General features: G+C 37.5%; 3 protein-coding genes and 1 pseudogene across 3 annotated transcripts; 2 read left to right on the top strand and 2 right to left on the bottom strand.

Annotated features, from left to right (window-relative positions):
* Nucleotides 1-1,527: 1,527 nt before the first annotated feature.
* LOC124438780 lies at nucleotides 1,528-3,034 on the bottom strand. The gene is made up of 3 exons (XM_046988979.1): nucleotides 2,858-3,034; nucleotides 2,618-2,778; nucleotides 1,528-1,889 (listed from the first exon to the last, which is right to left on the bottom strand). The coding sequence occupies exons 1-3, from the start codon at nucleotides 3,032-3,034 to the stop codon at nucleotides 1,820-1,822; spliced, it is 408 nt and encodes a 135-aa protein (XP_046844935.1). The 3' UTR covers nucleotides 1,528-1,819.
* Nucleotides 3,035-3,244: 210 nt separating this feature from the next.
* LOC124438769 lies at nucleotides 3,245-8,036 on the top strand (annotated as a pseudogene).
* Nucleotides 8,037-9,375: 1,339 nt separating this feature from the next.
* LOC124438760 (phospholipase D1-like) lies at nucleotides 9,376-12,347 on the top strand. Its single transcript, XM_046988961.1, has one exon. It carries the CDS (start codon nucleotides 9,376-9,378, stop codon nucleotides 11,290-11,292), a length of 1,917 nt encoding a protein of 638 aa, XP_046844917.1. The 3' UTR covers nucleotides 11,293-12,347.
* A 2,088-nt stretch (nucleotides 12,348-14,435) lies between these two features.
* Nucleotides 14,436-23,194, bottom strand: LOC124438749. Its single transcript, XM_046988952.1, has 8 exons — nucleotides 23,093-23,194; nucleotides 22,106-22,171; nucleotides 19,606-19,763; nucleotides 19,366-19,526; nucleotides 18,173-18,615; nucleotides 17,564-17,708; nucleotides 15,174-15,232; nucleotides 14,436-14,479 (listed from the first exon to the last, which is right to left on the bottom strand). The coding sequence occupies exons 1-8, from the start codon at nucleotides 23,172-23,174 to the stop codon at nucleotides 14,436-14,438; spliced, it is 1,158 nt and encodes a 385-aa protein (XP_046844908.1). The 5' UTR covers nucleotides 23,175-23,194.
* Nucleotides 23,195-24,825: the final 1,631 nt, after the last annotated feature.

Below are 24,825 nucleotides of genomic sequence, written 5' to 3'. Positions count from 1 at the left end.
TTCATAATAACGAAGTTAGCAATAAGTACGTTATATATGTTGTGTACAGTTAAACTCCTTCGCAGTTTGTCGTTTTAAGACCTAGACTTCACCCCTCCAATTATATATGTTTCCCCACTGCCGTTTTTTCGACAAAATTTTCGGCAGTGTTGTAAGACGACAAATTTGGTAGCGTCGACGCAACGATAACGAAGTCAATCAGAACAGGAAAATCCAAAAAGCATAAATTATGGAGAAATACAACAGTTCACACAAAACAAACCAGAAATGGCAAACTTAGTTGACACGACAAACTAACAGTTTTCTTTGCACATGGTAGATGCAAATGAGGTAAGTATAACGTCTTACTGTACAATTTTCTTGCCTATAATTGTTTTATAATGATACTCTTCAGAGCTTCAGAGTGCCCTGTCATTTTCAAATCTTTCTGGATGGTCTTAGAAAAGTCTGGGGGATGCACCCCCCTAATAAAAGCATTCCTCTAGAGTATTTAATTTTATGTCTAACTTCTGCTTGGAAAGTATGCTGACATGCTAGGGTCACCAAATTCTTTTTTGGTACAGTCGATTCTTGCTCGAATCGTGCAGTGAACATGCACGAAAATAAAAATTCCATTTCGGTTTAGTTGTTCAAGTAGCATAGATTGGGCTTGAAAGCGTCGTTAAAGCAATAACCATGGCAAAATAGGCGGACATATTGAACTGAACTCAGGCTCACGATGTGGAGATGTCACGCGGAGAAAAATATTTGTTTGAATATCGTTAAAAGTAAGACAGGTGCAAAACAAGCCTTTATTGTAGAAACACGAGTTCAAATATGCAAATAGATGCAGTCAAACAATGATATGCTTAAAATGACCACCTTTTCTGAAATTTATAACATACTTGTGGATTGACGGTTCTTTATAACTGGTAAATTCATCAATCGTACTTCTCCTTTTTGATGTACGTCTTCCAACACACAGAAGAGTGGCAGATGGACTGGTATTGCTGGCAGCAGAATCAGCCGCAAATCGTTTGATTTCACCCTCTAATAAGAAGACAATACGACGATTTTTATTCAGACACGATTGCGATGCGACATTTAAGCGCACTTTCGCGACACAGGTTGGTTTGCACGAGAAAACACTGGGACAAGTTTGGCAAACACAATACTTTCAGGTGCTGTAAAAGTCGGCTATTTTTTTGATTAACGCCAAATGCTTTGAGCCCGGTGGGAGTAGCGTTGATTATTCAGTTTTAGTTCGGTCCCAAGAAGGCTGCTAGTGTTGATGTTGGTATTGCTGAGTTGTTGGTGTTAACTGGTGTATCTGACGTTTCGACAGCTTAAGCAGTAGTCATCTTCAGAGTGAAGTTCCAAAGTAACAAACGTATGCAGTACGAGGATAAAACTAAACTCAGCTATAAGTGTCATCAGCATGTTAAATCCCGATGCTTTTGCACATGCGTACCTTCTGGTATTGACTCCAAGTGATGTTTAGTGAATTCTTCTTTGATGGCGGAGAAATCTGGCAATGTTGTAATCGGGTTTACGTGGTATGAATCGAGCAGAGAACAATCTTCATCCATGTCCGTCTCCTTTGTATCGTCAGAAAAGTCCATGGAACTGACAGACCGTATGTCCGGCGGAGAGTCAAAAACTAAATGAAAACTTACGTCCGCCAATGAAGTATTGAGAGGCTCCGAAATCGTACGACGATCGTCGTATGAGCCTTCAAGAGGGGTAGAGGTGCAACAGGTGGATACTTCATCATGATGTGACGAAGCCATTTCACTATTGTCGGATGATGAGGACGAAGAAGGTGAAGGCGTTAGTCGCGTCAAAGATAGCGCTGCTTCCTGCTCATCTGCATGGACTCATCATTGTCACATGGTGTTTTAAGTGCCTCCCTTAATACGACAAAAACTTTATTTTGGAGTAGAAGATTTGATACTTTTGAATATTGAGCTATAGACTTTTTGAGGTATGGCGTTCGGATTTGTCGAAAGTGAATCTAAAGATAATTACTTCAAGGTCAATGCATGCACATGAACAACTAAAGGTCATAATTTATTGTCTTGTACACTTTGAGCACACTAAAATCTTCGAGCATAGTCTTCAGCTGCCAAATAAACAACACGGAGTTTGTTCTCATCTACACACGTGCTTAAACTTCAAGCACATGCACGTATACAAACAGGAAAGAAGTACATATGAGCATTGTAATCTCTACAAATTCAATTTTAAATCGGATCAAAACCTAGAGATTGAACCCAAACCTGGAGAAGTATACAGTATCAGACAGTTTGATTTTGGTTTCGACCGAAAAATTTAGCAAAAGTGAAATTAAAGCAGTCGTGTTTAGTATTTGATGGAGCACGCTTCCAAAAATCTCCTTACCGTACTAAAAAAGGAACAGAATTAAACAAGAAAGAAGTCTGACATGGTGCAGAAACCAGTAGCCCCCTAAAGCTAATCCAAACTAGAATACCCTTCTTCATTCAAAACCGCGTAGGATCTATTCCCCGGTTTCAATATAGTCCCTCCACTATTAATGAGCTTGCTTATAACTCGGTAACCATATACTACACACATAAAAAAATGCAATTTGCCTAAAGGTAATAAAAACTTAAAATACCCGTATTTCGGAGAGAAGTCTCGATGGTTATCTCCATCTCTCCAATCAATTGTTTGCAAGAATTGAGACACCGATTTGTACGTTTCGTCGAGAAATTCAGAAGATTGCAGTAACTTTTCAAGCGCCCTGTCCAATGTCGGACGCAAATGCCTGCAGAATTTCTGCAACGAAAAGTTAGTTGAACATGTATGATAAAAACGAAGGCGAATTAATGACAGGATTTAGCCCTAATGACCATACTTTGAGTTTTCCCGCGTCAACATTTGTTGTCTGCTGCCTATCTTTCATGCGCTGGAGTTGCGCATCCAGCAAACTGCACTTTTCCATTGACAGGAAATGGTCAGCTTTGGACGAAAAACCTTTCTCTTCAAGTTCTTTGATTCGAGATTTAGCTTTGTCTATTGAAAAAAGAAACATTACGAACATGCCGAACATGTAGAAACGATTACAAACTTAAGGCTCATTTTATGAGATTCACTAGAGCGAGAAACTTCAATTTCTAAACCTAATATATAGAAATATATGTCAGCTGAATTATGAGATTATTATTATTACACCTGGCAATTAGATGAAAAGAATGCAGCCCACCAAAAGCGACATTCATGCAAATGCTAATTTAAGCTATTCATGCCTGTTAGTTTCAAATAGTTGCAAACTTAATCAAGTAAAGGTTAGTCACCAACTCAGCAGAAAAATATACAAATTTAGCTTGTTTGTTATAACAGATAAACCACATTATAACTACTTGTCAAACCAACAATTGTCCGAAAAACCATGCCAGCAAAATCTATTTATAAGCAATTCTTCAGCTGTTTGATCATTCCGCTCATGGCCGTACTTGCAACCAGATCTGGAATTATTGGACAAATCAAGAGTCTGATCGTTATCGATTCAATTCATTCGCACCACTCCGTAATGACAGCAAAGTAAAATGGTTTGTTGATGGCAAAGATTATATGTCTGCCGTTGCTCATGCCATTGAAGCTGCACATAAGGAAATACTGATTACTGATTGGCAAATGAATCCATATATCTTTATGAAAAGGCCTGATAATGGCGTCGACAGTTTGAAATGGCGACTGGATAGGATGTTGATAAGGAAAGCTAGCGAAGACGTTAAAGTGTATATTCTACTTTAATGGGAAACGAAGCAAGCACTCGATCTCGGCAATGATCATACAATTTCAACTTTAAACAAGTACCCCAATATAGTGGTTTATCGTCATCCAAACCCTTTCAACATAATAAAACACTTTTTTATGAAAATACTGTGGAGCCATCATGAAAAACTTATTATTATTGACAGGCGGATAGCTTTTGTAGGTGGTATTGATCTTTGCTATGGTCGTTGGGATACTCCATCTCATGAACTGATGGACGACTATCCGCTTCATCCATGTACTGAGGAACATTGTGAAAATTTGGAAGCAGGTAACACATATGAATGATATCGTTGATGGGTTGGCAAAGATTATAAAAACGAATTTTTTTTAGACGGAAGTAAAATTAATTGGGAAAAGCCCAGTGATGATTATGAATATATTAATAGAAGTCAAATTCCTAGAATGCCATGGCATGATGTAGCGTGTGCGTTTACCGGCGATGCGGTCTCGGATGCAGTAAAGCATTTTCGTCAACGATACTATGCTAAACCCAGTTGGTGCACATGGGGTCTTCCAGATTTGCCAATAGAGCTTGATGTATCGGACAGTAAAGTGCTTGATATCGATGACAGCTTATTCACAAAGGTTAATATTCAAGTTCTTCGTTCTGTTGACAATTGGTCACCTGGACAACCCCACGAAGCCTCCATTTATAACGCTTATCTTAACGCAATTGAAAATGCAGAGAAATACATTTACATCAAGAATCAGTTTTTTAAGTCATCCCAACCAAACGTGGAGAAGCAGATTTAATCGGCTTTGGCGGATCGCATTTATCGTGCCTACATGAATGATGAGGATTTTCACGTGATGATAGTTATGCCTTTGACGTGATGAGTTTGGTCCCGAGGATTGGAAATCAAATGGGCCATTAAATGGTTTAAAAAGACTAAGTTACTTGAACTATGCCACTCTTTTTACGGGGAAGCACTCATTAATATATAGACTGAAAGAGTTGAACCCAGACATTTCAGTGAATAGTTATTTTAGCATCTATGGATTACGAACACACGGCTTGCTGGGCAAGAATATGGTAACTGAAATTATTTATGTGCACAGCAAATTGATGATCGTCGATGATAGAGTTTCTATTATCGGTTCAGCTAACATCAACGACAGAAGTATGCTTGGTGGACGAGATTCGGAGGTGGCTGTCATAGTTGAGGATGTAGAAATGGTCGATGGAAAGATGAAGGATAAAGAATGGAAATATGTTTGTAAATGATGATCGTCCAGGTTAATAAAGTCCTGAGAAGGACTGTTTTTGTTGTTGTTGACTGACGTTTCGACAACCTTAGCGGTAGTCATCTTCAGAGTCAAATGAGGAGTAAACGTCAGGTTAGCCGTATTTGTTTTCTGGTTCTTACGTCATTGTATTGTGTGTACAGGAAATGTGCAGGAAATGTGTATTGTCTTTGTGGATTAGTGTGAAGTGAAATATTTTATTTTTAGTTGTGATGTGTGATTTAGGTATGACGTTTTTAGTTGTAATGTGTGGATGTCAATTGTGTATTGTCATTGTGAATTAGTTTGAAGTGTAATGTTTTTAGTTGATCGTTTGTTTGTATTGTGAATAAGTCGTTTGTAAGGTGCCGGTAATTGCTGTGATCTGTTCAGGGGGGGTTTGTTCCAAGTTGGTATACCAACTTTCTAATGTAAGCCGTTGTCTATAGTCAGTACTGTAAGTGATGCATTTTGCCGAGTCCCAGTCAATGTTGTGCTTTGTGATTCGGTGATGTTCGGCAATGTGATTAGTTTTGTCTTGTTTCTTAGTAGCTCGTTTGTGTTCAGTAAGTCTTATGTTTAAGTTCCTGCCAGTTTCTCCGATATAGGAGGCGTGGCAGTCGGAGCAGTTTATTTTGTAAACTGCACCTTGTCGTTCGTTGGGTTGTTCTTTGTCCTTTATGTTCGTTAATACTTGTCGTAACGTTGTGATTGGTTTATGTGCGACACGTATGTTGTATGGTCGTAAGATACGCGAGATAGTCTCAGACGTACCTTTGATGTAAGGTATCGTTGCTGTTGTCACTGTGTTGTTCGTTTCGTTGGGTTCGTTGGGTTTGTAAGTGTTGCGTTTGATAAAGTCAGAGTTATAGTTGTTTTTTGTCAAAAACACGTTTGAGATAGTTGTTTTCGTTTTGTAGAGCGTCCGGTGAATCACATATGATTTGTGCACGTCTTGTTAATGTTCTGATTGTGGTGGCTTTGTGTGATGTAGGGTTGTAAGATGATTGGTCTAGTAGTCGGTCAGTATGTGTTGGCTTGCGATAAACTGTTGTTCCTAGTTTTTGATTGTCATGTTTTACCAAACAGTCGAGAAAAGGAAGAGTTCCGTTTTCTTCGACATCTTTGGTAAATTGTATGTGGCTGTTCTGTTTGTTGATGTGAGTATGGAAGTCATCAATCTCGTCTGCATGTAGTGCTGTGATTGTGTCATCTACGTAGCGAAACCAAAAAGGTAGTGCATGTTTGTAAGTCATGAGTGCCCGTTCCTCTATAGATTGCATTACAATTTCAGCAACTACAACAGAAACGGGCGAGCCCATTGCTGTCCCATGTAATTGTTTGTAGTGTGTTCCTTTGTATTGGAAGTAAGTCGAGGTGAGGCAGAGCTCTAGTAACTCCATAATGTCTTCTGTCGGTAATGGCAGTACGTCCGTGGTGTTTGTAATGAGGGTTTTTGTACAAGTAAGTGCCAGATTAAGTGGAATACTGGTGAACAGTGATTTCACATCAAAAGACACTAGTATATAGTTGTCCGGTATTTGTATAGTGCACAGTTTTTTAATGAAAGTTTCAGTGGATTGTAGCTTGTGTTTTGATTTGTTTGTAAGTGGTTGCAGTATGTTAGTCAAGTACTTTGAAAGTTCGTAAGTAGGCGAACCACAGAATGATACAATTGGTCGCATGGGTATTTGTGGTTTGTGAAGTTTTGGTAGTCCGTATAGTCTGGGTGGTCGTGGTACTGAACATCTGAGTCGATAGTAAATACGTTCAGATATAATGTTAGATTTTCTCATAGAGAAGATCTTGCTGTTAAGTTTGCGTACTAGTGATGGTGTTGGGTCTCGTTTGAGTTGTTCGTACGTTTGTCTGTCGTTAACAAGTGCGTCCATTTTGTTAAAGTAATCATTCCTGTCCATGACCACAGTCACGCGTCCTTTGTCTGCTGGTAAAATGACGATGTTGTTGTCGTGTTTTAGTCGTTTGAGTGCTTGTTGTTCGTCTTTTGTCAAGTTGTTGTCACGTATAGAGGACGATTGTAAAGTGGAGGCTATCCTGCTTCTGATCTCGTCTTTGGTTGTCTCTGACAAGTCTCTTTGATACGCTAGGACAGCCTCGACACTTGATACTATCGTCTCAGTCGGGATTTGTCTAGGTGTTATGGAATGTTTTAGTCCGTAAGATAGTAGTCGCGTTTCAGTTTCGTCTAATGGGCGGGAAGAAATATTCCTCACCCAGTTATCGTCATGTTTATGTCTTGCACGTGTTTTAGTTTGTTTTAAACGTTCAAGTCTTTGTTGTTGTTTGATTTGGTGTTGTGTCTCTGTCTTGTTTGCTCGTTTCTCTGCAATAGTTTGTATGGTAGAAAGTAAAGTATCACTTACTGTCGTTGGTATGAGTTCCTTCAGTTTGTTCAGTCTTTGCTCTTGTTGTTTGATGTAATAGTTGATTCGTCTGTGACAGTCGTTAATTCGTGCTCGTATCAGTCGTCTGCTGGCGGATTTGACAATCTGAGTAGCCTCTTGTGTGTTCAACGGAGACTTAATTCTAAGTCCTGCCGGAACGAGACCAAAATCCTTGCAGCGGTGGTTGAACCAGAGTTGTTGGCGTATGCGTCTGACGTTGCTTGCAAAACGTATGTAGTCGTTAGCAAGTTGTTCGCTCTGTCGTCCAAATGATCGTAATAAAGTAAATGGTTTGAGCCCGGGAGTATCGTTATATGTTTGTAAATGATGATCGTCCAGGTTAATAAAGTCCTGAGAAGGACTGTTTTTGTTGTTGTTGTTGTCGAAACGTCAGTCAACAACAACAAAACAATCCTCAGGACTTCTTAACCTGGACGATCATCATTATAACGATATTCCGGTTCAAACCATTACTGATAAAGAATGGAAAGTTGGAAAGTTTTCACATTCCTTAAGATGTCGTCTTCACAAGGAACATTTGGGGCTTTTGAACACGGAAAATATAGTAAATAGCTCGAACAAAGTGTAGGATCGTTTGTTGAAATCATTTATTACAGTAATATTCGAACAAGCTAGTTTTAATATGATAACATACGAGAGGGTGTTTCGTAAAGGAATATTACCGAACAATCAAGTATGGAATTACGAGGATCTAGACAACTGAAAAAACATGCTGGGTCTTATTGATATTGATCAAAAGGGTGTCATGGAGGAGCTGCAATTTATTCGTGGAAATATCGTTACTTTTCCAAGTCTTTTTTAAAGGATGAACTGAACTCAGCAGTTGTTGACATATTTAATCTGTATGTATCCGCCAAAGGAGATAAGAGGAAGATTCCGAATAAAAATCAAGAAATAAATGTTTGATGGAATAATGAATCCAAATTACAGCAAACATGTGAGCAGAAGTAAAAGAAGAAATACATGTTGTTTAACCAGGATTTTGCTGAGTTTTTTTTCCAAGACAGCTTACCCCCTAGCATATATATATAGTGGCGGAAGCTCAGGAGAAAAATCATCACCATTGATAAATATATGCATGTCGTATACTTTGCTTTATAAAATACCAATAAATCTTCATGCACATACACTTTCAGTAAAAGCTAACATTTTGAGGTTGATTGGCTTAGCTTGGTCAAACCTATGTAACGTCTTGTAATTTGGTTTTCTTGCAAAGGTTTCTATGCCTGTATTAAAGCACACTCACACTCACTGAGTGCGACAAAAAACTCACACTCTCTCTAAACTTTGGCAAAGTCCTTTTTTCAATCATGGCTAGAGTTTTTCTAAAATGTTTCAAATTAAGCAAGCAATGGAATGAAAATGCCGCCTTTAAATAATTATGAGGTGATTTTAAAGCACCACTACGTGAGTGTGAGTTTAAGTGAGCTTTTATAATACGGACGTTATTCAAGTTGTATCTCTTACTTATTTTATTTGAGTGACAATTTGAAAGACACTATAAATGAAAAATAAAACCACAACTCAGAGGACACCTGTATCACTCCCTTGAAATCCGACTGGCGAAAGAGCAAAAATATAAACGAATGCAAAGAGCTTTTGTTCATATGCTGAGTAATCACATCTTCTTTAGTCTTTACTCATGCTCCTGCAGAGCAGTTGAAAAAGACCGGAGCCCACCAAGAGCGACAAAAACATGCTAATAAAAGCTTTTCGTCGTTTGAAATGTTTGCACACACAACAAAATAAATACTTGCCACCACGTCACCAGAACGATTTATTCCATAACCTTTTAGATACATGCACCGCATTTGCTTGACGTCAAATACTGGTCGAAATAACAATTGCCTGTATAACCATGTTGGTACAATCATGTTTAAAGCAGTTCTTGCCGTTCTTGACGACATTAGTCTTGCCGCTCCTGGCAGCCATTCTTGTACACACGATGCGGATTGTTTGGACATATCAAAAGCCTCATCGGTATCGATTTGATTCATTCGCACCACTCCGTAATGACAGCAAAGTAAAATGGTTTGTTGATGGCAAAGATTATATGTCTGCCGTTGCTGATGCCATTGAAGCTGCGCACAAGGAAATACTTATTACTGATTGGCAAATGAATCCCTATATCTTTATGAAAAGGCCTGATAATGGCGTAGACAATCTGAAATGGCGACTGGATAAGATGTTGATGAGAAAAGCTAGCGAAGACGTTAAAGTGTATATTCTACTGTACTGGGAAACGAAGGTAGCACTCGATGTCGGCAGTGATCATACAATTTCAACTTTAAACAAACACCACAATATAGTGGTTTATCGTCATCCACACCGTTTCAACATATTAAAACACTTTTTTACGAAAATACTATGGAGCCATCATGAAAAACTTATTATTATTGACAGGCGGAAAGCTTTTGTTGGTGGGATTGATCTTTGTAATGGTCGTTGGGATACTCCATCTCATGAGCTGATGGACGACTATCCGCTTCATCCATGTACTGAGGAACATTGTGAAAATATGAAAGCAGGTAACACATATGAACGATATCGTCGATGGGTTGGCAAAGATTATAAAAACGAATTTTTTTCAGACGGAAGTAAAATTAATTGGGAAAAGCCCAGTGATGATTATGAATATATTAATAGAAATCAAATTCCTAGAATGCCATGGCATGATGTAGCGTGTGCGTTTACCGGCGATGCGGTCTCGGATGCAGTAAAGCATTTTCGTCAACGATACTATGCTAAACCCAGTTGGTGCACATGGGGTCTTCCAGATTTGCCAATAGAGCTTGATGTATCGGACAGTAAAGTGCTTGATATCGATGACAGCTTATTCACAAAGGTTAACATTCAAGTTCTTCGTTCTGTTGACAATTGGTCAGCTGGGCAACCCCACGAAGCCTCCATTTATAACGCTTATCTTAACGCAATTGAAAATGCAGAGAAATACATTTACATCGAGAATCAGTTTTTTATCTCATCCCAACCAGACGTGGAGAATCAGATTCAATCGGCTTTGGCGAATCGCATTCATCGTGCCTACAAGAATGGTGAGGATTTTCACGTGATGATAGTTATGCCTTTGAAACCAGAATTTGGTCCCGAGGATTGGAAATCAAACTGGCCATTAAATGGTTTAAAAAGACTAAGTTACTGGAACTATGCCACTCTTTTTACGGGGAAGCACTCATTAATATATAGACTGAAAGAGTTGAACCCAGACATTTCAGTGAATAGTTATTTTAGCATCTATGGATTACGTACACACGGCTTGCTGGGCAAGAATATGGCAACTGAAATTATTTATGTGCACAGCAAATTGATGATCGTCGATGATCGAGTTTCTATTATCGGTTCAGCTAACATCAACGACAGAAGTATGCTTGGTGGACGAGATTCGGAGATGGCTGTCATAGTTGAGGATGTAGAAATGGTCGAGGGAAAGATGAAGGATAAAGAATGGAAAGTTGGAAAGTTTTCACATTCCTTAAGATGTCGTCTTCACAAGGAACATTTGGGGCTTTTGAACACGGAAAATATAGTAAATAGCTCGAAGAAAATACAGGATCCTTTGTTGCAATCTTTTATTACAGAAATGTCTCAACAAGCTGATAAAAACACTGAAATTTACGAGAAGGTGTTTGGCAGGAGAATATTGCCACAAAATGAAGTGAGGAATATGGACGACCTCAAAAAATGGATGCAGGAGAAAGGTCTTGTCCACAATGATGAAAAGCTTGCTAACGAAGAACTGAAAAAAATTCATGGACACATCGTTACGTTCCCAGGTCTTTTCTTAATAGATGTACTTAGCTCTTCAATAGTTGACAAGACTGGAGTATATAGAACGGCTGAGTAAACGTGCATGTAAAATTAGCGAAATGCGCGAAAATTCAACAGATCAATTCCGGCTTGGCACATTCACTAGCTGTTAAGATATGAACATCAAACGAAAAGACATAAGCAACATAGCATTGCGTGCATAATTAAGGAGATATGACATATGTCAGATTAAATAATATTCGTACTTGTTATTGTAATATCGTTGTTCGCTGATATTTAACTTGTTGTTTGTTCCACAAAAAAGTCATAATAATTTCACGTACAATCCGAATGTTATTGCCGAATCACGAATAATTTAACAGGTTATGGGCCCAGGAGCGTTTGAGTTTCTGTTGATGATAGCAAATAAGGAAAGTATATAAGATATCGCGATATTATAAGAATACATAAGTGCGAAATATTGAATATGTGGACTTTGGGAAATAACGAAGCGTTTACACGGATGGAAAAGATCAACGGCAAGAACTTTCACCTTTGGAAGTTTAAGATGCAGATGATAATTGAAGAGAAGGATCTCTGGCAAATAGTTATCGGCGATGAGGTAGAACCTAATGGTGATAAACCTCAAAGTATGGTCATGAAGGCTAAATCCTGTTATTAATTTGCCTTCGTTTTTATCATACATGTTCAACTAACTTTTCGTTTGCAGAAATTCCTTCATTTGCGTCCGACATTGGACAAGGCGCTTGAAAAGTTACTGCAATCTTCCGAATTTCTCGACGAAGCCTACAAATCGTTGTCCAAATTCTTGCAAACAATTGATTGGAGAGATGGAGATAAACATCAAGACTTTTCTCCGAAATACGGGTAATTTTTATTACCTTTAGGCAAATCTCAATAATAGACGGGAGCATATAGAAACAAAGAATAGATCCAACGCGGTTTGAAAGAGCTTGAAGTCGTGGGGAGGTCGAATGTATAGTGGGAGAGGGGAGGGAGGGGGAGTGGACAGGGGGTTACTGCTGTAGCATTCTTAAGATAACAAAATCTAAAAACAACACAAGACAAAACGTCGAAAGGTTTTTAATTCAAAATGTAAATTATCATCGCAAAATAAAATACGGAATACGGAGATCAACCGTGATGTATTCACTCACTAATTCTTCCCAAGTAAGGCAGAGTTCAAACTGCATCCTAAAATATTACGGTCTGGCCCAAACTCCGCTCTTCTCTTTGAAGAAGAAGATACAAATGCCATTTTAAACTCTGACGGTATGCTGGCGAACCAGATACATCAAATGGAAACGATCGCTTCCAGTTCCAAATAGCTTTTTATGAAAATTGAAAATCAAGGTCGGCACTGGAAAGATCAACATCGAGTTTTAACGCAAGCGCGCTTTTGCACGTATAGAAGTGGCAAAGACAATCCGATTTTTTCAATTTTATCGTGCAATGCAACCTTTTTTTATCAATAACAAAAATAATAATTACCGAAACTTGTCTCCGCACAAAGATATAAAGATACTCTTAGATTCTCTTAATCGTGCTTAAAAATTGCCACATTCAAAGCGGGAGTAAAACTCGGCCTGACCTCGCCAGTGATATATCGTATCTCGACCAGTAGCTTCATGGCCATCTCAACAGGCTTATCGAACGACATTCATCCTGCCTAAATAAATCAAAAACAAACTTTTACCTTCTTTTTCCAAAACGCGGTCCTCCTTAGTATTATGAACAAAACCTAGTGACAAACAAGGACGGCTGATTTCATCGTAAGTTACAGTGCAAGTTCATACGATGATTTGGCAAATGATCTTTTTTTCCTCGGTCCACTCCGATAGGTCAAGAACACTGGCGCAGGAGATGAATACATGCACTTTTCATTCATACAAAAGTTCCGTAAAGCCGTCATAGTTAAAATCGCGCTCTTATATTCCAATCACACAAGGGCTAATGACCTCGGGTACAACTGGGGTCATACGAGTGAACGAATGGAGAAATATGTGAGATTACCAGTGGTATGACTTCGCTTTACCGCGCTACAGACCACGCTTTAAAACCAGGAAATCCTCTGTGTGGAGCTTGTACCATTGCTAAAGCTACGTCCTTCCCATAATAATTACGTGACTCTTTTACCGTGTGCTTCGGACGTAAACAGGTAAGTCTTTGTGACTAAATATTTCACGTTTTTGTATGGTTTTTTTCTGCAGGTTGTCGAAGCACAGAAAAACGAAGTCATGCTAGTAGTAATCTCATATATATCAACCGGAGTTCGTGAAATATAATCCCATCAACAGCATGCCAGCATTATTATGATGTGCTCATAACTATCAGCGTCCATAATATGTAAAGCCAATGTAAATTATAGCATTCACCATGCACAACACTAGAGTTACGACATAACATTGCACCAAAAAAAAATTCGAAAAAAAGTAAAATTGGCAGCAATCAATAGTGCATGTCACGAATCTGTCTTGACGGGAAGTGAAGCACTAATGGTTTAGGCAAATACTTGGCAACAGCGATAAATTAGCGAATGGTTTGAGCCCGGGATTATCGTTGCACATTTGTAGATGTAGATCGTCCTTGTTAGTAGAGTCTCTCAGAAAAACTGTTGGTATTGATGTTGAGTGAGGTTTCCGTAGCGGTAGCCTTCTAAAACTGGGACCATGAAGACTCCGAAGATGACTACCGCTAAGGTTGTCAAAACATCAGTCAAAACTAACACCAACAATCCTTATGAAGAATGTTTTATAAAGTGCGGTGTTTGAAATTAAATGAAGATATGATCTTTGCACTTTGCTGGACAGTTTAAGCAATTGTCTCATGAACCTGAAAAATTCAGGTGACTTAACGGGATGAGACAATTGCTTAAATTGTCCAGCAAAGTGCGAAGATCAATATCTTCATTTAATACCAACAATCCTTGTTAAAACTGCACTAACCAGGACGAACTACTTATACAATTATTTTCGGTACTACTTCGTTTTCTAATGCTTTGGGCGAGGAATTTTTTTCAAAAGTTGTTTACCATTTCATTAGGTGAATGTTGCAGATCTGCTAAACATCCACGGAAAGGGTTCACTGGCATAAAACTCTCTCACAACAGTAGACCCGGACTAGATAATCCATTAGCTATATTCCGAAGTCTATAGTAGAAAAATAACATGTACCTTTGAAAGAAATTCCAGCGTCAAATTTTCCTATTTTAATGAACCATTATTTTTCTTCGTAATTTTTTCGTTTTCCCGCAAAGTTTAATTCTGCAAAGATGAATAAATAAAGTGATCAAAACAAGTGTAATGTTATAGGTTTGGCGACTGCAGCAATACATGTTTGCGTGCAATTGCAAGAGAATTCTCGACATCGTTCCATCTGATTGGCTAAAAATTAAAAAATGGGTTTTTTTCATCAACTTCATAGGTTCCTGCTTAAGTGAAAAATAAGGGGATGTTTTTCAAATGAAATGTAGTTTGCTAAGCTTAGTCTAAAACGTAAACGAGCATCAAATTACGATAAATTTCCGAAAACCATTTGCCTTATATTCTTCGTAATGATAAACGCATTGTAGACTGTTGGACAGTCACTGGAGTAACTATCAAAAAATTTTCGGTCACGCTATTGTCAAAGGAGCCACGCCCTATGATGTCATGATTTTCAATAAGCAAGGAAGAAGTTTAATGTACAAACTTTAATACGCAGACAAACAACGTCAATGTTTCTTAGATGTCTATGTAAAATTTACTGTCTTAGTCTTAGATCTCACCTTCACAAATATTTTAGTTTCCCAGATTTTACATGCAGTTATATTAAGTCCACCCACCATAAAAAAATCACAGATGAAACAGACGTCGGTATAAATAAAATAACAGAAAAGGAACCATTGCTAACTGCGCACTAATGTTTGAGAAACTCGGTCAATAAAACATATCGATAATTAGAACTATAATTACTTACTATGCTGTGACGGTTGAAACAAACTGCAGTCGGTGAATGGATCGCCTTGTCTCAATTTTCTTAAAAAAAATAAAACTATTCTTTAAAACAAGAAATACAAAAATATTAAATAACGTGGTCATCAAAAGGAACAAGACGAAACAAAATGAATTTTATCGATTTTAATGAAGGCAGTGGAAATATTACTCGAATCCACAGCAAAACTACGGTAACAAAAATATTCCCTTTGGTATATCGATAAATTTATTTATAATCCTCTGGCGACTTGTTGCTCAGAAATAAAGTAGTTCTTTGTCTAATCATATACTTAAATACGGCAAAATTGATAAATATGTTTTCTTATATAATAAAAGAGAATTTTAAATGACATATATTTAGGCGACGATAAAATTTGGTGTCAGCGCCATTAATCAGAGAAGTATCAGGGGCGGGTTGATGCACATTTGACAGGATGGGTGCAGATTTTCGAAGGGGGGTGCATCGGTGCCCTGGCTTAAAGATGAGTTAACCTTGTGAAATGAAACTGTTATATTGTTTTTATTGATGAAAAGCGGTTTTAAGAAGGCTAACTACAGTTACCAAGCAAGGGGCCTGGTGACGCTTCGCATGCGCATATTGTGCTCATGTCGAGTGGATTTTTTTACGTAAACGCCTGGCCACGCTGACTTTATCGAAGATTTTTTCGTTTCTCCTTCGGCAAAATTTGTCAAAAGTTCGTGTGGATGTTCATTACAACAAATATTATAACATACGCAACATAGAACAAAATCTACAAATAAGTTTTCATGTAACCGAAATTCTCAAATATCACAAAGAAATATTTATACAATTCTTTCAATGTTATACATGTTCCTTGAATGAATAAAAATCGTCACGCAAATAATGAGAAAAAGTCACCAAACGAAAAATAACTACGGTCAATTATTTTAAAACTAGACAATAAAAGTGTAAAAGAAAATGAGATATGGTTGCCATAGCAACACAAACAGTTATCCAATTTAAGGATCTATAGACTTTACTGGCATTCTTGAATATTCTCGAACAGTCATATTTCTAAAGTTTGAGTGTATTTGATCAAAGTAATGTTGCAAGTGAAGGCTACCTGAAACACACGAATTTCAGATGAACTGTAGGAAGCCTGCTTAACTCAAGTAAATTTAATGTATAAACCATAAATCTCAGTTCAGTCAGTTGTACAACTGTAAAATACTTCTTTGCGCAAAGCCAAAGTCATTCATATGCTAAATCTTAAATCACAAATTTGAGGAGGATTTTCAGGGGTGGACTTTAACGAACAAAGCTTTTATATAAAACATAAATAATAATAAAGTTTTGTAAGGTTCATAATAACAAAGTTAGCAATAAGTACGTTGTATATATTGTGTACAGTTAAACTCATTTCGCAGTTTGTCGTTTTAAGACCTGGACTTCATCCCTCCAATTGCAAATGTTTCCCCACACTGCCTTTTTTTCGGCAAAATTTTCGGCAGTGTTGTAATACGACAAATTTTGTGGCATCGACGCAACGATTACGAAGTCAATCAGAACAGGAAAATCCAAAAAAGCATAAATTATGCAGAAATACAACAGTTTAGACGAGACAAACCAGAAAAGGCAAACTTAGTCGACATGACAAACTAACAGTTTTCTTTGCACATGGTAGATGCAAATGAGGTAGTATAAAGTCTTACTGTAAAATTTTCTACCCTATAATTGTTTCATAATTATACTCTTCAGAGTGTCATGTCATTTTCAAATCTTTCTGGATGGTGCTAGAAAATTCTGGGGTATGCTCCCCCCTAATAAAAGTGTTCCTCTAGAGTGCTTAATTTTTATGTTTAACTTCTGCTTGAAAAGTATGCTGACATGCTGCGGTCACCAAATTTTTTTTGGTACAGTCGATTCTTGCTCAAATCGTGCAGTGAAAAGAAAAATCCCATTTCGGATTAGTTGTTCAAGTAGCATAGATAGGGCTTGAAAGCGTCGTTAAAGCAATAACCGTGGCAAAAATAGGCGGAAATATTGAACGGAGCACAGGCTCACGATGTGGATATGTCACGCGGAAAAAATATTTATTCGAATGTCGTTCAAAGTGAGAAATGTTTTGTCACCGGTGCCAATGGCGCAGCTAGCCCGCAAGTTTAGGACCTGCTATGTAAATTTTACATCATTAACATTATTTTTATTCTTATTTCTTTAGAAATCTGTTGTTTATACATTGAGTGAACACAGAAAAATTAACATAGCAAGACCAAATTTTCGAACTGGCTACACCACTGACCGGTGCAAAACAAAGCTGTATTGTAGAAACACGAGTTCAAATATTCAAATGAATGCAGTCCTACAATGTCATGCTTAAAATGACTATCTTTTCTGAAATTTAAACATACTTGTGGATTGACGGTTCTTTATAACTGGTAAATTCATCAATCGTACTTCTCCTTTTTGATGTACGTCTTCCAACACACAGAAGAGTGGCAGATGGACTGGTATTGCTGGCAGAAGAATCAGCCGCAAATCGTTTGATTTCACCCTCTAAAGAAAAGACAATACGACGATTTTTATTTCGATACGGTTGCGATGCGACATTTAAGCGCACTTTCGCGACACAGGTTGGTTTGCACGATAAAACACTGGGAGAAGTTTGGCAATCATAATATTTTCAGGTGCTGTAGAAGTCGGCTGCAACTTTAATGTTGAGTGTAAGTTGTGATATTTTTTTCATTAACGTAAAGTAGCAAGCCGAATGCTTTGAACCGGAAGGGAGTAGCGTTGATTGTCCAGTTTTAGTTCGGTCCCAAGAAGGCTGCTAGTGTTGATGTTGGTATTGCTGAGTTTGTTGGTGTTAATTGGTGTATCTGAGGTTTCGAAAGCTTAAGAAGTAGTCATCTTCAGAGTGAAGTTCCGAAGTAACAAACGTACGCAGTACGAGGATAAAACTAAACTCAGCTATAAGTGTCATCAGCATGTTAAATCCTGATGCTTTTGCACAGGCGTACCTTCTGGTGTTGACTCCAAGCGATGTTTGGTGAATTTTTCTTCTTTGATGACGGAGAAATCTGGCGAGGTCGTGATCGGGTTTATGTCGTATGAATCAAGCAGAGAACAATCTGTATCCATATCCGTCTGCTTTGTATCGCCAGAAAAGTCCATGGAATTGACAGATCGTTTGTCCGGCGGAGAGTCAAGAATTAAATGAAAACTTACGTCCGCCAATGAAGTATTGAGAGGCTCCGAAATTGTACGACGATCGTCGTATGAGCCTTCAAGAGGGGTAGAGGTGCAACAGGTGGATACATCATCATGGTGTGACGAAGCCATTTCACTATTGTCTGATGATGAGGAAGACGAAGGTGAAGGCGTTAGTCGCGTCAAAGATAGCGCTGCTTCCCTGCTCATCTGCGAGGACTCGTCTTTGTCACATGGTGTTTTAAGTGGCTCCTTAATAAGACACAACTTTATTTTGGAGTAGAAGATTTGATACTTTTGAATATTGAACTATAGTCACTTTGAGGTATGGGCGTTCATCGCGAAAACAGATAAGTCGAAAATGAACTTTAAAGATAGTTACTTCAAGGTCAATGCATGCACATGAACAACTAAAGGTCAAAATTTATTGTCTTATACACTTCGAGCACAATAAAATTATCTAGCATAGTCTTCAGCTGCCAAATAAACAGCAAGGAGTTTGTCCTCATCTACACACATGCCTAAACTTCAAGCACATGCACGTATACAAACAGGGAAGAAGTACATATGATCATTGTAATCTCTACAAATTCAATTTTAAATCGGATCAAAACCTAGAGATTGAACCAAACCTGGAGAAGTATACAGTATCAGACAGTTTGATTTTGCAGACAGTTTGAATTTGGTTTGACCGAAAAATTTAGCAAAAGTAAAATTAAAGCAGTCGTGTTTAGTATATGATGGAGCACGCTTCCAAAAATCTCCTTACCGTACTAAAAAAGGAACAGAATTGAAGGAGAAAGAAGTCTGACATGGTGCAGAAACCAGTAGCCCCCTAAAGCTAATCCAAACTAGAACACCCTTCTTCATTCAAAACCTCGTAGGATCTATCCCTGGTTTCAATATAGTCCCGTCCACTATTAAAAGCTTGCTTATAACTCGGTACCCATATACTACACACACAAAAATGCGATTTGCCTAAAGGTAATAAAATTTAACGTACCCGTATTTCGGAGAGAAGTCTCGATGGTTATCTCCATCTCTCCAATCAATTGTTTGCAAGAATTGAGACACCGATTTGTAGGCTTCGTCGAGAAATTCAGAAGATTGCAGTAACTTTTCAAGCGCCTTGTCCAATGTCGGACGCAAATGCCTGCAGAATTTCTGCAACGAAAAATTAGTTGAACATGTATGATGAAAACGAAAGCGAATTAATGACAGGATTTAGACTTAATGACCATACTTTGAGTTCTCCCGCGTCAATATTAATTGTCTGCTGCTCATCTCTCATGCGCTGGAGTTGCGCATCCAGCAAACTGTACTTTTCCATTAACAGGAAATGTTCAGCTTTGGACGAAAAACCTTTCTCTTCAAGTTCTTTGATTCGAGATTTAGCTTTGTCTATTGAAAAAAGAAACATTACGAACATGCCGAACATGTAGAAGCGATTACAAACTTAAGGCTCATTTTATGAGATTCACTAGAGCTAGAAACTTCCAATTTCTAAACCTAATATATAGAAATATATGTCAGCTGAATTATGAGATTATTATTATTACACCTGGCAATTAGATGAAAAGAATGCAGCCCACCAAAAGCGATATTCATGCAAATGCTAATTTAAGCTATTCATGCCTGTTAGTTTCAAATAGTTACAAACATAATCAAGTAAAGGTTAGTCACCAACTCAGCAGAAAAATGATAATGGCGTCGAAATTCTGAAATGGCGACTGGATAAGATGCTGATAAGGAAATCTAGCGAAGACGTTAAAGTGTATGTTCTACTGCACTGAAAAACGACGCGAGCACTCGATCTCGGCAGTGATCGTACAATTTCAACTTTAGACAAACACCCAAATATAGTGGTTTATCGTCATCCAAACCCTTTCAACGTATTAAAACACTTTTTTACGAAAATACTGTGGAGCCATCATGAAAAACTTATTATTATTGACAGGCGGATAGCTTTTGTAGGTGGTATTGATCTTTGCTATGGTCGTTGGGATACTCCATCTCATGAACTGATGGACGACTATCCGCTTCATCCATGTACTGAGGAACATTGTGAAAATTTGGAAGCAGGTAACACATATGAATGATATCGTTGATGGGTTGGCAAAGATTATAAAAACGAATTTTTTTTAGACGGAAGTAAAATTAATTGGGAAAAGCCCAGTGATGATTATGAATATATTAATAGAAGTCAAATTCCTAGAATGCCATGGCATGATGTAGCGTGTGCGTTTACCGGCGATGCGGTCAAGGATGCAGTAAAGCATTTTCGTCAACGATACTATGCTTTGAAACCCAGTTGGTGCACGTGGGGTCTTCAAGATTTGCCAATAGAGCTTGATGTATCGGAGAGTAAAGTGCTCAATATCGATGACAACTTATTTACAAAGGTTAACATTGAAGTTCTTCGTTCTGTTGACAATTGGTCAGCTGGGCAACCCCACGAAACCATTTATAACGCTAATCTTAACGCAATTGAAAATGCAGAGAAATACATTTACATCGAGAATTAGTTTTTTATCTCATCCCCACCAGACGTGGAGAATCAGATTCAATCGGCTATGACGAATCGCATTCATCGTGCCTACAAGAATGGTGAGGTTTTCACGATAGTTACGATAGTGTTTTTGTGAAAACAAAAAAAATTGTAGCCAATCTGAATGAATGAGAAAATAATTTTGGTAATTCTATGCATGCCGCGCAACTTGTAGGTTCATAAAAGATGCAGATGTAAATCTTTATGTAGATATATTTTTTAGTAATAGAACGCAATTTGTAGCTGATAGGGTTTACTTGGGCGAATGTATAACGCGTCAAAACCTTTTCCAGCCGACAATATAAAGAAATATAAGAAAAAACATAGTCCAAAAACATCATTCTCTTAACTCAAGATTCAAGAAATATTGAGACCACGACTTTATTTCAAAGTAAGTATAATAATCAAGCCAAGTGATTATTTACAAGCAAGCGTGGTCTTAAATAGTTGTTCAAGGAAATGACGTACGTAAGCAACAAAAAGAAAGTTCTTCGAATGGTTTGAATCTGGGTTTGTCATTCATGTTAATTTGATTTATTTAAAGATCTTCCAGATTGTTGTTATGCTTATAAAATTATTCAAAATCGTCTTCAAAGTCTTTGAAAATGAATTCCGTAAAGGAAACCAAAACGTCAAACGACTTTAAATAATTATATATAACAACACTACGAAAGATCTTTAAAAAAATCAATTAATATGAAAAAGAAAGATCGCAAGTGTTCCTACTTACAAATGGTAAATGTTGCTTTCAAATCATGTCTCTTGCTAATACAGTTAGCGCGAATATCGAGTTTACAAGATGAAGTTTTTTGGAGTATGTTTTATATCTTGTATAACGGGTTGTAATGCTCAATTTTCTTGCGAAGGCTTTAGTTGAAAATTTTTATTCGTATTTCAGTCAACATAGCGAAGCCGCAACTAGAAAGTTAAAGGGAGGGGGGAGGAGCACATTTGTCAAAAGCGAACTCTAAGTGACTCTAACTCATGATTTTCTTGTCATTAAAACTAAATGTGCCTCACACTTGACGACAATTTTAACATTCAAAACTGACGTTTAACAGCAACTTCGCAACTTAAAATAACAATAACCTTTGTACAAGCACAGTTACGTAAGCTCTAAATGATACCATAGAAGATGGCTTTCGATGATAAAAGAATAGGATTGTGACTAACGAATCATACAAGGTGTACTTACTTAGTTCGAGAGCAAGCTCGCGATTATTCTGGACCATCGTCGGACTGCAAGACGAAGCTTCCACACCTGGAGATGATTTTTGAAAAATTGAATGGTCAAAGAATACAAGGAAAAATATACAAAAATACCAAAAGATAACTTTATGAAAATTTTGCAGGTGGCGTAGCCAGCACGCAAATTTTAGTCCTGCTATGCAAATTTCCTTACGCTCATACGTAATCATTTTTCATTTCTTGAAATCCTTGCGAAGATCTGTTGTTTCCACGTGAAGCAAACGGAGAAAAACTATCCTACTGGCAGTGGCGTAACTGATGTGGGCAATGCAATCAGCTTACAAGGGGCACAGTGAACGGTGTGATTTATAAAAATACAGAAAAAAATAGGTTTACATTTGAGGAACTGGAAACAGTGGATATCATTCGCAGTCATTCGCGAATTCGTGTTCCTAATAGTAAATTAAAAGTACCTTTTGGTATTTTTATGTACATAAATAAAAAAACAAGTTGATATTGTGTTCTAATAACGATTATTAGGAAAAAGTTTATGTTATCAGATTTTGGTGGAGGAGGGGGGCACCGCCATCATAGAAGGATCATAGGCAGCTTGGTGCAAATTTACGCCACTGCATAGCGGACCAATTATGCGGGCTGACCACGCAAAAGCTTGATTGGAGGAAAGTTGATTTTTTCATTTCTACCTTTAATACTGTGTTCGAAGGCATACTCAAAATGCAAAACGTCCTCAGACTATTGCTATGTCAAGTTAAGCTAAATTGTATGATGCAATTTTTTGTGAGGGGGTTAAAATATTTCTAAAAAGGGATGAGCAATTTATTCAGGGGGGCAAAGTCTGATATTTATGAGGGTGCCCTTTTGCACTCCCCCCGCCCCACAGAAAGTATGCCTCTGTCCTAAAACAAACAATGGACATGGACTTCCAATGTTGTACAATTATGATTAGAGACAGAATAAAATTGCCCTGACAAACCTCCCAAGAACACTTGTGATGTACTCGTCCTTTTTGCTTTTCTAAGTGTAATTTTTTGAATTTCTTCCATGACTGAATGCATTAGTCCTTGGACATATGGCAATTTTCTACAAGGTTAATTTAAAGACTAATTAACACAGTTATGTTGAACTACACAAAGTAATGTGGCTGGCAGCAGTGGTATAGCCAGCCAGCAGGTTTGTGCTATGTAAATATTCCATTCTTCAATCTTTGTAATGATCTGAAATTTACAAAATATGACCTAACTTGCGAGCTGGTTCCAGGGCTACGCTACTGGCTGGCAGAACTGCTACTCAAAAAAATAAGTCAGTTGAGATATTCTTTATGCACCTTTCAATGACATGAAACCACTGAAGTTTATAAGTTCAAAACAATAAAGAGCTTATGAAAAGAGTTCTTTAACATTACCATGGAAATAACACACAGTAATTTAAACAAAAAATCATTTCAGCTTGGTGACAAGCTAATATATTTCACCAAGCTAAAATCCTTGCAAAATGACACTGAATGAGATGTAAGGTTATGTCCTCAAGTACTTTTTAATAGATTTGCAGGAGGAAGCGCAATAGGATGGATAAACAAAAAAGTAAATAGACATATGTATTTTAATCAACTTACACATGTGTGTGACTCACAACATATGAAAATAATGTTGCATGAATTGTATAATTTGTATCTTTGTAGTGCTAGTAACTGTGAAGTATGCCAGCAACAGATGTACAGTGTACACAAGAAGTTGGCATTTTATTTTCAAAAGTAAAGGGAATTAAAACATGAAAGTCAAATTCCTATCATATCGCATTTTGATAAGGATTCCTCTGCACATCAATACTGAATACTATAAAATGTATCATTTTACTGTTCATACATATTTTGCAGGTGGATTGAGTGTGTTATTGAAAATTTATAACTGGCATTAAGTCTAAACAGTAGCATCAGTATAGCAAAATGATGGAGTTTATTGCAAGGCTGCAATTTCAATCTACAAATCATTTTCTCCACACGCCAAACCTGTTTTTTGTTGTTGTCCGTGTTCGGCGTGGATATTTTCCATTTTCCAACCGACCTAGATTTCATTTTCTGTCTTACTGTCCCGTACAACCTAATACATGTTCCACCTATACTTTCTTATTGCACGAATAGTTTTGGCAAATGGTCGTTGTTTGCCGTTTGAATGATGTTTTGAATTCGATGTCTCATTATGACGCCATTTAAATTTCCTCTCTCCTTCGCGCCGTTTTATGCACTATGTAGCACATATCTGCGCAAGCGCAAGAGCAATTGTTCGTGTATTCGTTTCTTCGCAGGTAAGTTTTGCCATGGTTTTTATGTGTTTGCAAATGTTTTTGTACATTGTTCTTTTTTAAACGCTTCATCAACTTTTACTTCAAAAATACATCCATAATGGAACAATTTATATCAATGTCTAACTGCTTATGCAGTCTCAATTTCTTTCCAAACTCTAATTATCAAACCGATATTATCAATGCATTTTGTATTTATAATTGAATATTATTATACTTTATTTGACCTACGTTGGTTCTGCCACTGGTACCAGACTACCAGTAGCAAATAACTCAATTAAAACACAGAGGTGTATTGCTGAAAATTTACTGTTATATGTTACCTCTCTCTAATATATATTACCATTCAAAAACCAGACACACAATTTTAAAAAGGCATGGGAAGCTACTCCTCGCCCTGCAAAGAAC

The sequence above is a fragment of the Xenia sp. Carnegie-2017 genome, unplaced genomic scaffold, assembly GCF_021976095.1.
Source record: "Xenia sp. Carnegie-2017 unplaced genomic scaffold, XeniaSp_v1 HiC_scaffold_1, whole genome shotgun sequence".
Lineage (NCBI taxonomy): Eukaryota > Metazoa > Cnidaria > Anthozoa > Malacalcyonacea > Xeniidae > Xenia > Xenia sp. Carnegie-2017.
This window is presented reverse-complemented; position numbering and strand designations above follow the sequence as displayed.

Excerpts from the sequence above, each read along its gene's own strand:
- LOC124438749 (XM_046988952.1), bottom strand. The coding sequence starts at position 23,174 with ATGCATTCAGTCATGGAAGAAATTCAAAAAATTACACTTAGAAAAGCA. Across the intron at positions 19,764-22,105 it reads CGAGCTTGCTCTCGAACTAA|ACAAAGCTAAATCTCGAATC; the intron begins GTAAGTACACCT and ends TTTTTTCAATAG. Across the intron at positions 17,709-18,172 it reads CTTGGAGTCAACACCAGAAG|AGGGTGAAATCAAACGATTT; the intron begins GTACGCCTGTGC and ends TCTTTTCTTTAG.
- LOC124438780 (XM_046988979.1), bottom strand. The coding sequence starts at position 3,034 with ATGTTTCTTTTTTCAATAGACAAAGCTAAATCTCGAATCAAAGAACTT. Across the intron at positions 2,779-2,857 it reads TTGACGCGGGAAAACTCAAA|AAATTCTGCAGGCATTTGCG; the intron begins GTATGGTCATTA and ends TTTTCGTTGCAG. Across the intron at positions 1,890-2,617 it reads GACTTCTCTCCGAAATACGG|GGAGGCACTTAAAACACCAT; the intron begins GTATTTTAAGTT and ends TGTCGTATTAAG.
- LOC124438760 (XM_046988961.1), top strand. The coding sequence starts at position 9,376 with ATGCGGATTGTTTGGACATATCAAAAGCCTCATCGGTATCGATTTGAT.